The sequence below is a fragment of the Elgaria multicarinata genome, chromosome 1 (genome assembly GCF_023053635.1).
Source record: "Elgaria multicarinata webbii isolate HBS135686 ecotype San Diego chromosome 1, rElgMul1.1.pri, whole genome shotgun sequence".
Classification (NCBI taxonomy): domain Eukaryota; kingdom Metazoa; phylum Chordata; class Lepidosauria; order Squamata; family Anguidae; genus Elgaria; species Elgaria multicarinata.
The window spans coordinates 11,148,556-11,164,669 of NC_086171.1; the positions used below are offsets into that span (position 1 = coordinate 11,148,556).

A 16,114-nucleotide genomic window follows, 5' to 3' on the forward strand; every position below is an offset into this window, starting at 1 on the left:
ATAATATATACAAACTCAAACCCCCATGCCCACCCTTTGCCTCCCTTCCCCCTCCCATTCCAGCATTAGACCCCCCTCCATACCTTTTGTAGCACCTCTCACTCGAGGAGGCGGTACAATGGCTACTGTTGGTTGTGCATGTCTAGTTAAATTAGATGAGGAAGAGATCCTGGGATGGTGAGTGCCGGACTCCAAATAATCTTGCCTGTCATAAGGAGAAGGGATAACTGGTCGTCTGTGATGATCAGGAAGATGCTTTGGAGAAGCTGTAGTAACGTATCGATCCTGATAAGAATGTGATGCTGTTCTCTCACTGGGTATTCCTGAAAGGTGTAGCTAAAGAAAAGGTTAAATGTCAGTAGTAAAACTAGGTTTAAATACCAAGGATTGGATCCAGATTTAAGCTAGATGAACTGAAGTGGCAGAAGTGACCTTCCTCATCCTAGCCTTCCCTTGGCAGCCTTTCCAGGCCCCACAAAATGCTTTTAACCGTCTATCAACTTAATTTTAACTTTGCTGTTTTAAATGTGTATTTTAAATCTGTATTGATTTCTGCATTGTTGCTCGCTTTTATCCTGGCTGTGTTTTTATATTTTATTTTATACTATGCCTTTAAACTGTCTGTTTCATATTTTGAACACTTTCCATGGTTTTAATTTTTGTAAACCACCCAGAGAGCTTCGGCTATTGGGTGGTATAAAAATGCAATAAATAAATAAAATAAATAAATACAGAGAATCCAGGTGTCCCTCCTGAATGAAGTGAGCTGTGGTGTGGGAGCGGGTGGGAATCCTCAAAAAACTGGGTGGAGGGACCTTCACTCCCTCTTGAGGAAGGCAGATCCTGGATCCAACCCCAGAGCCAGGGATTAAATCTGAGGCCTAGATGCAAATCATGTGTTCTACCACTGAGCTATAATTCTTTCTTAGATAAAAAGTGTCATTCTTTAGGAATACTTACAGAATCAATAACTTCTGGTCTGGGTTGGGGGACATAAGGCTCTGGAGTCTCAGCTATGGCAAACTGACCAGTGTGCTCATTTCTTGTTTCAAGTCCAGGAGAAAGCACTGAACTGAGCACTTTGCTGATGTAGGAACTGAAATCATTCTCGCAAATTTGTTTGAAGATCTTATCTTCAAGAGCTAAAAAAATTACAAAACGACTATAATCTGAGATGGAAATGCAAACATGAAGGCAAAACAGTCATCAAAAGTAAACAATAAAGCAGTATCTCAGCGAAAGCGCAATGCTTACTAAGTAAATTTGCTCTGAAAAATAAACATTACTGCCATTTGTTACGGTGCTTTAGCATCACGTAAAACCTCACCTTGCTATACTAACATACTATAGTTGTAACAGTAATGTTCCTGAAACTTTTCCTTTAGACAGGCATTTCACTCTTACCTGGCAAAGTCATGAAGTCATCTATCTGGTAGACATGCTCGCTGTCTGGGTCGGTAGCAATGAGGTCCATCTCCTTCCGAAAATTTTCAAAATTGGGATCGCTCTTCTGAACCACACCAATTACGAATATTTCTATTTTGAGGGCGTGGGCCTCCTTGACGACAACATCCAATATATTTGGGTCGCGCCGGTCTGCTTGCCCGTCTGTGATTACAATCGCCACCTTTCTTACCCCTTGCCGGGCAGCCTGGAATGTCTCGATGGCTTTGCTGATGGCCGTAGCGGTGTACGTGCCTTCCCCTTGATACTGCATGGCATCGATTGCACCTTTCAGGTTCTCTTTGTTAGAGTATTGCTGCAAAGTGGACACCACCTCTACTTTGAGGCTAAAGTTGATGATGCCGACTCGAGCTGTAGCTTGGTTGACTGTGACGGCATCAATCACGGTCTTGACAAACCTCTTGATCCTCTCAAAGTTTTCTGGGCCTACACTTTCAGAGCTGTCAATAACAAATACAAGCTCCAAAGGATTTTCTTTGCACTTAACACCACAGCCTGAAATAAGCGGTAGACAGTTTTACAACAACTTAAGGAATCCATTACATATATTAAAATGATTTCTTGAACAGGGATCCAAAATGGCCCTGACATGCACATAAAAGGCTTCCTCTCTCCATGTGCCTACAGATGGCTTGCCTACTTTCCCTTCCGGTGGCAACCCCAAGCGGATCATGAAATGCTTCTCTGGAGGGTTTCTCCAAACGTTCAAGGGCAGCTTTTAGGTGTGCACAGCAGGAGTGTCATGGAGCCAGAGCTCACAGGATCAAAACGCCAGGGCTTTTTGATTAGCAGGGCCAAGAATATCACCTGCCACCTGCATCACAGTTTAGCTGCAATCCTCAATAGTAGCTGGGAGGAAATGGATTTTTCCAGCAACAATATACTGTTGGGAGCAATCCCTGTTGTAATGCAAAGTATTTTGGGGGTGGCTTGGTCCTGAATGGGTATTTATTTCTTGGCTGGCTTTCAGAGCAGACGTTCTCACAAGGTGGCTTACAACAATAAAATTCCTTAAATTCAGTCAAGACATGAAATGTAATAAAACATAATCACAATAATAAAGCAATAAAAAGCAATAAAACCAACCATAAAACCAGCAATCCATTCCCCTTTTACACACACACACACACACACACACACAGAGAGAGAGAGAGAGAGAGAGAGAGAGAGAGAGAGAGATCAAAACACAGCTGCCTACATTTTTGGTCTCTTTTGTGGTGGGTGGCTATAGGGACCGTCAAGATGAGAGTTCACACTTGAAAATATACCACTATACATCCGTGATACACAGATGGCTGAAAAGTAAGAAAGGGGGCTGACAAGGCCCCATGTATGGAGGGGATCCCAGTCCAAGTGGACTTATGGCATTCATGCTCTTTAGAATAACTTTAATATTTACAATGCAGCCCATTAAAGGTGCCTTCATGCATGTGATTTTGGGTTTTTTCCCCCCTTCAGATAGTGTTCCCATTATGCACAGAAGTGCACATGCAAAGAGCAGGACAGGTCTTTTTTTTTAGCAATGCATCTTCATTAACAGTGCCAGCTGAAAGGAGCTATGTTGATGCTTTTCATTAGTGTAGGATCCCAAGATCTGCTACCTAAAATAGGCATATTGTATCCGCCCCCCCTTTACACATCTATCCTTCCTTGTGTGATGGGGAAGACTGCACAGAACAACATAATCCCAAACAGCACATAGAATCCATCCTAATTTCTGTTTCTCTTGTGCCATAAACAAAACAAAACAATAAAAAACAGCCCTAGATCTCAGTCCCAATTTATTACCTATAATGCTTTGTTAGAGGCAACCTTATTGAATTGCTTATGCCATAAATGTCCCACTGTAAACTGTATATAAAGCACATTAACAGTGCCAGGAGGAGGTGTGTGTGTGTCTCTCTCTCCATTCATCTATGCCGTAGTACCAAAACTGTGAAACCTAGACACCTGAAACTGGGTACGCATACCAAGGCGACCCAAGGGGTGTGCACCTCATGACTATTTGGTTTTTAAAATGCATTAATTAATTATAATCTATTTAAATATGTGCATGTGGTGTAAGCCTGCAGTAATATCTTCTTCGGTCACTAGGGGCAGATTTCTCTAACCAGTACATAGCTTTGCAGTCAGTTAGGATCCAGACTTGATCATGTTTAGAGTAGACTAGACTTACTGTACTAGAGTAGAGTAGACTCACTTAAATCCATGGGACCATAACTAACTTGTCCAATTGATTTTGATCGGTCTATTCTAAGCATCGCTAGGTCTGGATCCACCACACTGCTAACCTATAACTTGTCCAATTGATTTCAATGGGTCTACTCTAATCATCACTAGGTCTGGATCCACCCCACTGCTAATCTACATTCTAAATTCTTTTCAGCAAAAACAATTTATAGAATGCAACTGTTTCCTTCCTTTAGGTAGGTCTTACCACATATCTCCATTATCAGTTTGATTATTTCTTCTTTCTGAAAGAGAATATCCACTTGAATTAGGTCTTCAGAGTTTGTGTGTGTGTGTGTGTGTGTGTATAAATCATAGTTTTCAGTTATGTATCACTAAGTACATATTCAGATATTACTTTGAACATGTATTGAGAGCTTCAGCTATGGGGAAGTATATAAATGTAATAAATAAATAAAAAAATTGGGAGCAGGGAAGAATCATATCTATTTGCACCTGCTGACCTTGCTCCTTAAGTGCATGTTGCATAATATTTGAAAGATATTACCCATAAACAGGAAGGATCTCTGACTGCAAACATAAAATGGAAGGGACCATAACCCGCTTTAAGAATGTAAGAATGTAAGAAGTGCCCAAGCTGGATCAGACAAAGGGTCCATCTAGTCCAGCACTCTGTTCACACAGTGGCCAACCAGCCATCGGCCAGGGATAAACAAGCAGGGCATGGTGCCGAAGCACCCTCCTACCCATGTTCCCCAGCAACTGGTGCACACAGGCTTACTGCCCCAGATACTGGAGGTAGCACATAACCATCAGGGCTAGTAGCCATTAATAGTCTTTTCCTCCAGGAATTTATCCAACCCCCTTTTAAAGCCATGCAGAAGGTCCCAAATTCAATCCCTGGATGGGCTAGGAGAGAATCCTACATGAATCCCTGGACTGTCCACTGCTGCCAGTCAATGCCGACAATGCTGAGCTAGATGGACCCATTGTCTGATTCGGGCTAATAGCTTCATCACACCAGGGTTATACTGTGCAATCACTGCGAATTGCGTGCAAAGGACTCCGAAGTTTTCCAACTTATAATCTGCTTTGACTGTGAAGCACTCCCATGCATCGTGCTTTAATTGTGCTTCTTAGCCAAAAGAACCGACCTATTTTACTACCTCTTTAGGAGCGAATCTTTTGTTGTTTTCCGAGCGGCCACTGGGGGCTCAGGAGGATGAGATGATGTTTAAAGTACAAATTAAACAAATGCTTACATCTGCGTAAATTTTAAAGACAAAGACATCAAAATTGGCACAGTAATAGATATTAAGGAGGGCTTTAAGCATACCAAATTCGAATCGGATTGGGTCATCCGTTGATTTAATGATTTTTTACACTTCTCCCCCTTAAACCATTTTCCTGGTATGCAAAGGATCTTAGGAGCGCTGCCACCCGGGGCATGATTTAGCTAACAACAACAACAGCTTTATGCTATGGGGATAATTCGAGGGAAATGGATACGTGGGATGAAGCTCTAAGGCAACTTCTTATGTTCCTACGTTTGTATGCACATAAGCTCTGTCAGAAGTTAGAGCAAACTAACATAGGGAGCAGGTGCTGGCCCAGAAAGCAGAATCCTGCTTCCCCCTCTATAACCCATTCATGTTCAGAAGGAATGCATAACCTGCAGCCCAGGGGCTTAATTTGCAGCCCAGGCGCTGCATGTAGTCCCCTACAAGGCCTTATCTATGGCCCCCAGGTGCCTTGACCCCCCTGATTCCACTGAATCAGTTCCTCCTACTGATCCTATTTCCAGCTGATTGTACCTTTGCTACCAGTGATGAAAATTGCACTTTTAGAAAGGAAAGCCATCTGTATGAGGACTGGCCAGGAAGCTTCTCTCCACTGCCTTTTCAAGCGATCCTCATACAGATCGTTCTTTACCCACTGCTGCTAGCCGCAAAGAAAGAGCAATTTGCATCAGCGTTGCTGAGTTGTGTGTGCATGTGTATTTTTGCATACAGCCCCTGAACCCCCCAAGCTAGCATCATGTACGGCCCTCGGGGCCAAAAAGATTGTGCTCACCTGATCTAAAGAGCACTTTATGCAGTTTCTACTGGAAGTTACATTTTTGATAATAAGTCGCCATGTGCAGATGTACTTACAGTAAGACCAGGCTCGCCTTTGAGTCCTGAAAATCCCTACAAGGTTATAGAATGACATGAATTAGTAAGCACAATATCTTCTGTTGTGTAAGAATAAATTATAGAACAAATTAGGCTTTACCCTTGGTCCCACAGGTCCAGGTTCTCCAATCTCTCCTTTGTTACCCCTTTTCCCCTGATCTCCTTTCTCTCCGTAATCTCCCTAATAAGAGACATCATCGACATCATCATCATCATCATCCCAGCTTTTCCCAAGTACTGGGACTCAAGGCAGTTTACAAGATTAAAACATATACAATGAAAACATATAAATATAAATTTACAAAAGTTAAAATAGAATTAAACCCACAGTAAAATTAAAAACATTTAAGAAGTAACAACTTTTTAAAAATCCATTGTACTTGGGGGGTGGGGGGGGATACAAATTTCCCTTTGCCTCCCCAGGAGTTGAATATGGAATATGGTTGCACAAGTGTTAGAGATATCTCTTGGACAGTGTACATGGAATGTTCCATGCTAATTTTATTTTATTATATTATTGATACTCTTCCATTGGTTTATTGATAACTATGAGTGCTTTATGGATGGAAATGCAGTTCATGTTCTGCTTGTGGTTGGCCACTGTAGGGAACAGGATAATAGACTAGATGGGCCTTTTGGTACCATCCAGCAGGGATTTTCTTACGTTCTTATGATTAATTTTCATAAATAAAGGAGAGAAAATAACAAACATCCACAAAACAAAATGGCATGTGTTTTTATTACATTTATTCTGGATGGCCATATCTCATCTAAAGTCTTAATTTGCAGAATCCTGGAAAATCCCATTAACCGCAAGGAGATTTTTAGTTGTAGACTGCACTGGTCATAATGAAGGTCCTTTCAGAGTGCACCTAAATTAGCTTCTTCCTCATTGAATTCAAAGCTGGTCCATGTCAGCTGTGTGGTACATGAAACACAAGGTGGTTACTTGATTATTCCAGGCGTCCTTTCCCCAGAGTGAGTGTCATAGGACCTCAACACATCAGTCATCAAATGCATGAGATCAACCCAGAGCAGGTTTACATTGAGCCAAGTGGATTGGTGCTACTTGTACAATCTGGATTCTATGTGATCTTCAGAGGAGCGTCATCAGTGTGGATTAGTCTCCATGTTGGCCATCCAGAAGATGAACAGGCAGTTGTAATCTTCAATCCTCCTTTGGAATATTGCAGATTGGAGAGCAGTCATTGCCAGGAGGAGACCTGTTCTGATTTTCTCAAGGACACTTATAGGAAATCTAAAGTACTATTTGATTTTTGATACAGAAAAGCAAACAACCAACCTTCCTAGCTGGTAGCTGGTTTTAAAGTTTGGCAAACACGTTAAGAACTGCTGGGAAAGGACAGACCTGTCCTTTTTGTAAAACTGAAATTAAAAATGTCCTGTGAACAATTTGATCCCTGATTCGGCAGGATCTTTGGAAGGGTGCCATCAGTGCATGTGATCAAGGGTGCTTCCACACGGAGAGCTTCCTAGCGCTCCCAATCAAAAGACACTGTGGAGCTATTCCGTCTTTTTTCTTCTTCCCCTAACCGATTTTTTGTGGTAAGGAAAACAACAGAAGAACGTGGAAAAACACTGGGGGGTTACAAACTGATGACAGTGAGTGTCTTTAGATGAGTGTTTGATGGCACGTTTGTGACTGGTCACTCACGGATCTTCACGGGTTATTTTGACAATGCAGCGATCTTTCCGTGTGCCTCCCGCTTCTTCTGTTGTTGTTTTCAGCTACAAAATATGACCCGGAAAATCCGTTTCTTCTTGGCTCTGACAATAATTGGCACCATTTCCTGCTGTGTGCAGGAGAAGCTGCACTACAAAAACACCCACTAAATGGGCCACGTGGCCCCTACTTGCTTCCTCTTTCTCTCCTGCGTGAAGAAAGAGGAAGCTGGAGTGATTCCATGACAAAAGGCTCATCTGGGGGCATCCAGGGAAACTAAAATAAATTACTAAACACAAAAGTATACAATGAAAGTTTGAACTGGAGTTTTGCTTGTCGATGGGCAAACCCCTTACCTTAGGGCCAAGAAGTCCAATCCCTACAGAGCCTTTCGGTCCTGGTAAACCTTGAACCCCTTGTTCTCCCTGAAAATAATAATAATAATAATAATAATAATAATAATAATAATAATAATAAAATATTTCTTACCTGCCTCTCCATTCTGATCGAGAGAGAGTAACAGAGAGTAACTTAAAATTATGCTTGGGGGGCGGGGGGAAATCTTGCACTGTAACATGTAGCAGCCACAGGGAAACCATTGCAATTAGATTATTTAGATCAGTCTTCCCCAACCCAGTGCCCTACAGATATGTTAGAACACAACTTCCATCATCCCCAGCCAACAAGGCCACTGGACTCACATGGCTTCTTATCAGGGACTCATATGAACATTGTGAACATTCGTTATCTTATTTGGATGGACTCAGTTTTCAACTTGTATGGGTTTTCCCTGACAGAGATCTTGCTGGATCTTAAAATAAAAATAAAATTGCTGCTTCCTGTTTCAGTGAGAGACCTTTTAATTACACAACACTTAGAATGGAATCTAGATCTTTCAGTTGCTAAGCTGCCAAATATCCATAAGCACACAATGCCTTTGTTCATGTTGTTATTTCATCTCTTAGAGAAAAGAGTGTCTATTTTATTCAGTTTAAAGTAAAGTTGCCCTGTTCACTTGTAAATCAATAGTGTTCATCTGCTGGATAAATAATAGGGGTGCGCACGGACCCACCGATCCGCTTCTCTTCCAGATCCGCAACTTCCGGATCAGGTCCACTCTGCTCCGGTTCGCTGCGAACCTCCGGATCCAGATCGGAGCTCCGCTTTCCCCCCCATAGGCTTGCATTGAAATCCAAAAAAGCCTACAACTTTTTTTCTGTTAAAGTTAGAAACCTCAAATTCGGCACCATGACGCCTCATGCACGTATACACATGCATGCCAAGACTCAATCCAATCCAAGCCTCCCCTGATTTTTGGGGAATTTATGAAAATTGGACACCCCATTTTCAGACATGGACTGTTCTCCGACATTTTGACAGATAAAAACTTGGAAGCAGGCACATCTGCATTCATGGCAAGTTTCAAGCAGATTCCATCATCCCCTGATTTGGGGGTGGCTTTAACCTCCAACGCAGCACCCCTAACCCCAATTCCAACACCCCTTTCTATATCTACGTCAATTTTCACATTAGAAACCTCAAATTCGGCACCATGACATCTCATGCACGTATACACATGCATGCCAAGACTCAAGCCAATCCAACCCTCCCCTGATTTTTGGGGAATTTTTGAAAATTGGACACCCCAGTATCTCAGGGATTAAAGCTGCAGACAGCTCAATGGGGCCATTTCAAAGGAAATCCCAACATGCCATGAATTGGGGAGTAGATAATCCTAAATATGAATCTTCTTCCACACTTGAAAAATTGATTTGGAACTTCAAAAAGTCTAAGTGAGCGCAGGAAGGACTTGTCCCCTGAGACAAAGCAAGACACACACAAACCATCCCTGCGAGGCGGGCAGGGGAGGAGGACAGGCGGGCAGAGAGCCAGGCAGAGATATGCCATAGATCTAGTATGGGGGAATCAGTCCCGGCAGATGCCCCACCACAGCAGCACCCTGGGGGGAAGGCACGCAGGCAGGCAGGCAGCAGGCAATTCTGGGGGCATAAGGAAGTGAGGCAAGGATGGTTTGTTTCAAAGCCAGCAGTAAGTCATGCATTGCAAACCATCCCTGTGAGGCGGTCACAGAGGAGGAGGACAGGCGGGCAGAGAGCCAGGCAGACATACGCCATAGATCTAGTATGGGGGAGTCAGTCCCGGCAGATGCCCCACCACGGACTTGCCCGTTTGATTTTCACAGCAGGAGAGGTGGCCTGCTTACTGGTGCCAGCCTGAGCCTTCCCTTGACCACCACTGCTTTCAGCACACCTAGCCACAGACGTGCGCCTGCTCCCTCTTCTCATGATGATAATAATATAATACTACTAATAATACTACTAATAATATATATTTGGGGAAATGGGACAAGTGTGTATGCTTTGCCCAAACTGAATTTGAAATGCTCAAACTCTATTGGCTTTTTTTGCACTTCACAAGCAGTGCACACAGCACACTCACACAATAACACACAGTCACACACACAGTCCAAGTAACACACACACACACACACACAGAGAGAGAGAGAGAGAGAGAGAGAAAGAGAAAGAGAAAGAGAAAGAGAGATAAGAAATAGAGATTTTTTTTTGTATTTTTTGTATTTTTTTTTATATAGAAGAAAGAAGGAAGATGAAACACAGTCAGGCTTTAAGAGGGGGAAGGGGGGGAACCAACCAACCAACCACTCCAAAAATTAAAAATACAGTTTATATAAAACCAAAGTTAGGGAAAAACACAGAGCAAACTAAGCAAACAGTCAGAAACAAGCAAACAAACACACACACAACCCAAGCTAAATCCTAATCTAATCCCCTCAAACTCCAAACACAGCAGCAGCACCTATTACTAACTCCTCTCCACGAATGCCAACGCACAAAGAGACACAAAGCAGAAAGCTCTCAGGGTAGCTCTGCCTTAGTCCCCTCTTCAACGCTGGGATTGGAGGATGCTTCATGAGGTCATCACTTCTCATCAGGATTGGGAGTTGAATCTGCCTCTCAGCACTTCAAAAAGGTACCTCTCCCGCTTTTTTTACCCTATTATTTAAAAAATTATAGCAAGCGAACCGCACCACGCAGAGTGCTGAGAGTAGGCTCAAAATGACCCCCAGCCACAACTCTCTAAGCACACGAAATTTCAGAAAGATAGCTTTAAAAACAACACAGTTATCCCCTAATCTTTTCCGCAATGCAATCTTATGGGCGAAATTATCCAAAATGGCGGGCGGATCGCTCTGCGAAAAGAGAAGCACTTCTCCTATGGCCGCTTCTCTTCGCCATGCTTCTCCAGGACCCCGGTTCGCTTCTACTCCGCCTCTGGGCAAGGCGGATCAGGCCAATTCGCTTCTGATTCTCCGATTCTAAGCAGAGCGGAGCACATCCCTAATAAATAATGCTTGAAAATTTATAGAAATACATTACTCAAAGAACACAGAACCTGATCCTGATAGATAGATAGATAGATAGATAGATAGATAGATAGATAGATAGATAGATCGATCATACAGGTGAAATGGTTTCAAAGAAGTTATGCTACTGTAAAGAAACAGAGTAAGCTGCTTTATACAAAGTAGAGTCTTTAAGCTTTTCAGCATGAAGCATTTATTGTGTACTTGTCCATCCCTACTCATGGTTGTTTACCGGTTCTTTAGACAACAACATCACCCTTTAATTTCACTTCTGTGTCTTACCAGCATTTTCGGTGAATTCTTTTAAAGCAGGGGAAATATGGCAATTAATTGTGAAAGAAAGCACAACCAGAGATGTTGAGGTTTAAACCTGGGACCTTCTGCATGGAAGGTATTTGCTCTGCCACTAAGCTCCCCAAAGCTCTTACAAACAATGATTACTCTAGTTCTTTTCCTAAGTTGTTTTTCTTGAAAGGATGATCCTTGGACAACAGTATTGCACTAAGGGGGCTTCCAGATGGAGGGCTCCTATTCCTAGCAATCAGAAGGCATCATACAGCAGTCCTATCTTTTCCTCCTTAATGGGTTTTCTTCATTTTGTCCTCTATTTTGTCCATCCATAAGTGGCCACCCTACTAGAGCTCTGGTATAAAAGACTGTCTAGCCTAGATAATAGAAGACTATCTCTTCCCCTGCAGCAGCAGCAGCAGCAGCAGCAACAACAACAAAAAGTAGGCAGAGGGGAGGTCATTCTTGTTGAAATGCCATATCACTGTTAAATCACCATGACACAACATGGTGAACCTTCTGATCAGCTAGAGCAAATAATGTTTGCTGAGCTGTGTCACTGCCAAGGGACAAAAAAAAATCAAATAAAAAAATCACATATATAAGGCTCATTTGTCCTTTTATAAAAATAAATAAATCTGTCATTGGCCAGGGTAGAGTTTAAGAACATTTCTATATGAGGCGGTTAATCGGCTGTTAATCCACAGGTGTGTCGCAGAATTCCGACCTGAGCACTACACAAAGAGTGTTTCCTTTCCTGCTTTTCTGCTACATAACCTCTAGGTGGCACTGTGGTGTAGTGGAATAGCACAATTACACAATGGAAAAACATTTTTCTTTCAATTTCACAAATAATACTGCATTTTTCCTGTTCTAAAAAAAAAAAAACCTCCCCAAAAGTGCTGTTTAAAAGCAGAAGTGAAACTGGCGGGTTCCAATGTTGTCTGAAGAACCTGCAAACAACCATGAATAGGGATGATAAGCACACAATAAATACCTCATGTAAAAAAGCTCTCTGAAGCCTGATCCTTCCCTTCCTTTCTCCCTCCAAATGCTAAAATCTGAGAGAGTAATAGTCATATCCCCTATTGCAAGTCTTTACTCTGTGTCAATCATTCTGTGAAGTTTATGTCTGGGCTGTCAGTCTAAGTCAAGGTTGTCGAAACTCTTTCAGCCCAAGGGTGGATTACAACTTCAGAGACGCTCCCAGGAGGGGGGGGCATTGCAGTGGTAGGCAGGGGTGAAGGAAAAAGGGGGACCTCAGGAAAGATGGATTTTGTGGTTATCTAAAGAGCTGAGACACATAACCACTTTTTTTAAAAAAAAATTGTTTGCAGTTTTCTGTCAAGATTGAAGGTGACCACAATGATTCCTCACATTTAAAGCACACAGAATCCACACACTTGCAGAGGGGAAAAATCACATTCTTACCTTACTTCCTTGTATACCGTCTCCTGGAGGACCCTGTGGTCCGGGTAAACCTTTTTGTCCAATAACACCCTATTTAAAACATGCCACAGATTACGAGAGAAAGAGAGAGACAGGGAGAGGGAGGAAGGGGGAGAGAGAGAGGCTGACGTTATCTCCAGGAAAAGGTCAAAATTTCACAAGGTTGCATAAAGCTTTGTGCCTATCTCTGCCCCTTTCAAATGGAAGTATGAAAGGTATTAAAACACAAGCGGGTGGTCAGAAGGTATAATGTGATCTTCTAGTAGATCTATGGCTGATTTGTGGTAGATCAGCAAGGGTTTCTGACCCCTAATTGTTTAACAATAGCAACTACAAATTGACACTTCCCTGCTCTAAATCATGTTGCTGAAATGAAGAAAGCTTGGGTGGTATGCCAGGACATTTCTGACAAGCAAGGAGGAGGATGTCATTTGCCCCCAGTCTCCGGTTTTCCTATTCTTTCTGAACTGAGTTGTAAAAAGGCCTAGACTACCACTTCAGGCTATCAGTACAAGTTTGAATACAGAAATACAAAACAAAAACTCCCTGCACACAGAAAGGTAGTAGCTTGGGGTAAAAGGCTAGACTGAATATTAATTTTCTATGTGCATGGAAGAGGGATTCCCCATATAGTAAGCATTCATACACCCACACCAGTAGCCTGGTGTACAGGCCAAGAAAAACTTGTTTGCTGGAATGCACTTCTCAGCCACCATTACTGAGAGACAGTTTATGTATTCTGCAGGATCTGTAACATTTTTCTGAACACATAAACTAATCCTCCATAATGTTTTCTGTGCATTGTTTCCCTGGGTGCACTGCATCCAACAACTCATTCTGCAGCTTTCATATTATCGAGAAAAGTAGGCTTTTCTTTTTGCAAGTCATCTACAAGCAGTGGAGGTTGGTGGCTCCTTTGTCAGTGGGGTGATGAATGCACTCAAGGGGCTCATCTACATCAAGCAGGATATTCCACTATGAAAGCTGTATGAAAGCGGTATATAAAAGGCAGGAGCCACACTATTGCTTTATAGCGGTACTGAAGTGCACTGACAACTGCTGGGGCTCATTGACACATACCATATACCGCTTTCATACCCCTTTCATAGTGTTATATCCTGCCTGGTGTAGATGCGTCATGGGCCCCAACAGTTGTCAGTGCACTTCAATACCAGTATAAAGCAGTAGTGTGGCTCCTGCTTTTTATAGACCGCTTTCATTCTGCTTTCGTAGTGGAATATTCTGCTTGGTGTAGATGAGTCCCAGGTTTCAGCCTGAGCCAGTCAGAACTCTAAAGCAGCTACCTAAGATGCTTGGATAGCTCCTTTAGAGCTCTGACTGAAACCTGGAGTGGATTCACTGCCCCACATTGACATCGGAGCCACCAGCATCCACTGTCCACAAACCCATTAAGATTAAACCATGCTCCAAAAATTATGACAGCTGGCAGCAGGGCTTTCCGAGAAATGCAGAGCATAGCGAGAGGTAAATATGGGGCAGGAACATCTTGATCATGGAGATGGCTGCTCAGCTGGCAATTCTACATTCAGATCTACACCAAGCAGGATATGACACTTTGAAAACAGTTTGAAAACTGTATATGGAGTGTGTTCGAGGCCACAACAGTTGTCACTACTGTTATAAAACGTTTTAGAACAGTAGTGTAGATCCTGCCATAGAGCGCTATGTAAATATGCAGGCATTCAAGAAGAGATTCCCACTAACCTTTGGGCCAGGTATTCCTATTCCCCTTTGGCCAGGAGGCCCTGGGGGTCCTCTCGCTCCTTGTTCTCCCTAAGGGACGGGGGGGGGGGGGAGAGAGAGAGAGAGATTGATTCAACATAGGCATTTGTATGAATGAATATGTTTACTTTCAAAACAAATTATAGTAGAAGTACTGCAAGGCATTCAATTTATACTAAATACTGATAATCACTTCTGACAGATAGCAAGGACTGTGTAGGGCCAAACTATGTGTTAGATGCTAATTCAGAGCTTTCCAAACTGTGTGTAGCGACAAGTTAGTGTGTCAGCTGCAGTGTGTAGGTGTGTCACGCGAACGTAGCAAGAAACCTCTGAGTCTATGTGAAATAAGCAATACCAACTTGCATGCATTTTTACACAGCAAAGGTGCCAATTAGTATGGTGCACTATATTCCCCTTCCGTCGTATCCGTGTATGCACACCACGGTTGAGGGATCATACAGGTACTGTGCATGCGCAGTATGCATAATCGGGTCGAAACAGCTGATTCCACGTCATTTCCGGTGACACGGCTGCACCTGAAGTGACGCATTTGAGAAATTCCATGGGTCCAGTTTTTTGATAGAACACCATCTCAACCGCCGCTCGATTGCAGCTCAACAAAATTGGTTCAATGTGAAAAGTCTTGGAAATGTATGTTATTATCTTGCAAATCATATATTTTTAAAAATATAAATGAAAGGTTTTCATGAGATATGTTGTGTCCCCATAAGTTTCGTTATTAGAATTCATGTATGTGTCCGTATCTCTTATAAGGGGTTAGTTTAACCTTCGGTTTGCTAGTAAAACTGAATTACTGTGGCCATAGCTAGACCTAAGGTTTATCCCAAGATCATCCCAGGTTCATCCCTGCCTGAGCGCTGGATGCCCTGTGTGGCACTTAGATGAACAGGTTTGACCCCACGACAATCCTGGGATAAACCTTAGGTCTAGCTACGGCCTGTGTCACGAAATGATGCATGTCGAAAAAGTGTGTCACCAACATGAAACGTTTGGAAAGCTCTGTGCTAATTATTCAAATCTATTTATTCAAACCTACTGATTGATCATTTACGGTATCTGTGTTGTTTAGAGGCAACCCTATAACAAAAAGTTCTCAGGGCAACTCGCAGAACAAAACAATTTGTTAAAAGCAAGAAAAGTAAAACAAGTAATATAGTAAAATACAAAGCATCAGTATAAAGCAACTCTGGAACCCAAAATGAAAAACACACACCAAAGAGCATGGAATAAAAACCATGGAGCGAGGACAAAGTTAAAAGCTACAGTAAGATTTTAAAGGCATAGGCAAGCCTTTCCCAATCTGGGTCGTTCCAGATGTGTTGGACTACAATTCCCAGCATGCTCCCAGTTAGCGTGGCTGCGGGATGCTGGGAGTTGTAGGTGGAAGGCTGGCCTAGGAAAAGAAAAAAGAAAAAGTACTTGCCTGGCAGTGAAAGGACATTAAAGTAGGCATTTTGTGAGCCTCTCTGGGAAGAATAAGCTACACTTGGGTCACCACCACCAATAAGCCCCTTCTACTTGTAGCCATCCACCACAACTCAACTTGGCAGAGGCACCCAAAGAAGGGCCTCAGATAAAGATCTTGGGGTCCTGATAGATATGTATGGGAAGAGGTGATCCTTCAGGTACCATATGATAGCTTGGTAGTTCTTTTACTGATTGTAGTGTCTAAGGTGTTGGACTGGGAGTTGG

General features: G+C 42.6%; 2 protein-coding genes across 2 annotated transcripts in view; one reads left to right on the top strand and one right to left on the bottom strand.

Annotated features, from left to right (window-relative positions):
- UMAD1 (UBAP1-MVB12-associated (UMA) domain containing 1) overlaps window positions 1–16,114 on the top strand; it is a 261,328-nt gene that overhangs the window by 53,870 nt on the left and 191,344 nt on the right. The gene's annotated exons all lie outside the window — the stretch shown is intronic.
- Window positions 1–16,114, bottom strand: part of COL28A1 (collagen type XXVIII alpha 1 chain) — a 95,800-nt gene that overhangs the window by 3,975 nt on the left and 75,711 nt on the right. Inside the window, exons 26-34 of the mRNA XM_063123251.1 lie at window positions 14,381–14,449; window positions 12,638–12,706; window positions 7,869–7,937; window positions 5,929–6,009; window positions 5,808–5,843; window positions 3,902–3,938; window positions 1,405–1,959; window positions 961–1,142; window positions 84–336 (exon numbers count right to left, since the gene is read on the bottom strand). Of these exons, the coding sequence (XP_062979321.1) occupies window positions 84–336; window positions 961–1,142; window positions 1,405–1,959; window positions 3,902–3,938; window positions 5,808–5,843; window positions 5,929–6,009; window positions 7,869–7,937; window positions 12,638–12,706; window positions 14,381–14,449 (1,351 nt within the window). The remainder of the gene's footprint in view (window positions 1–83; window positions 337–960; window positions 1,143–1,404; window positions 1,960–3,901; window positions 3,939–5,807; window positions 5,844–5,928; window positions 6,010–7,868; window positions 7,938–12,637; window positions 12,707–14,380; window positions 14,450–16,114) is intronic.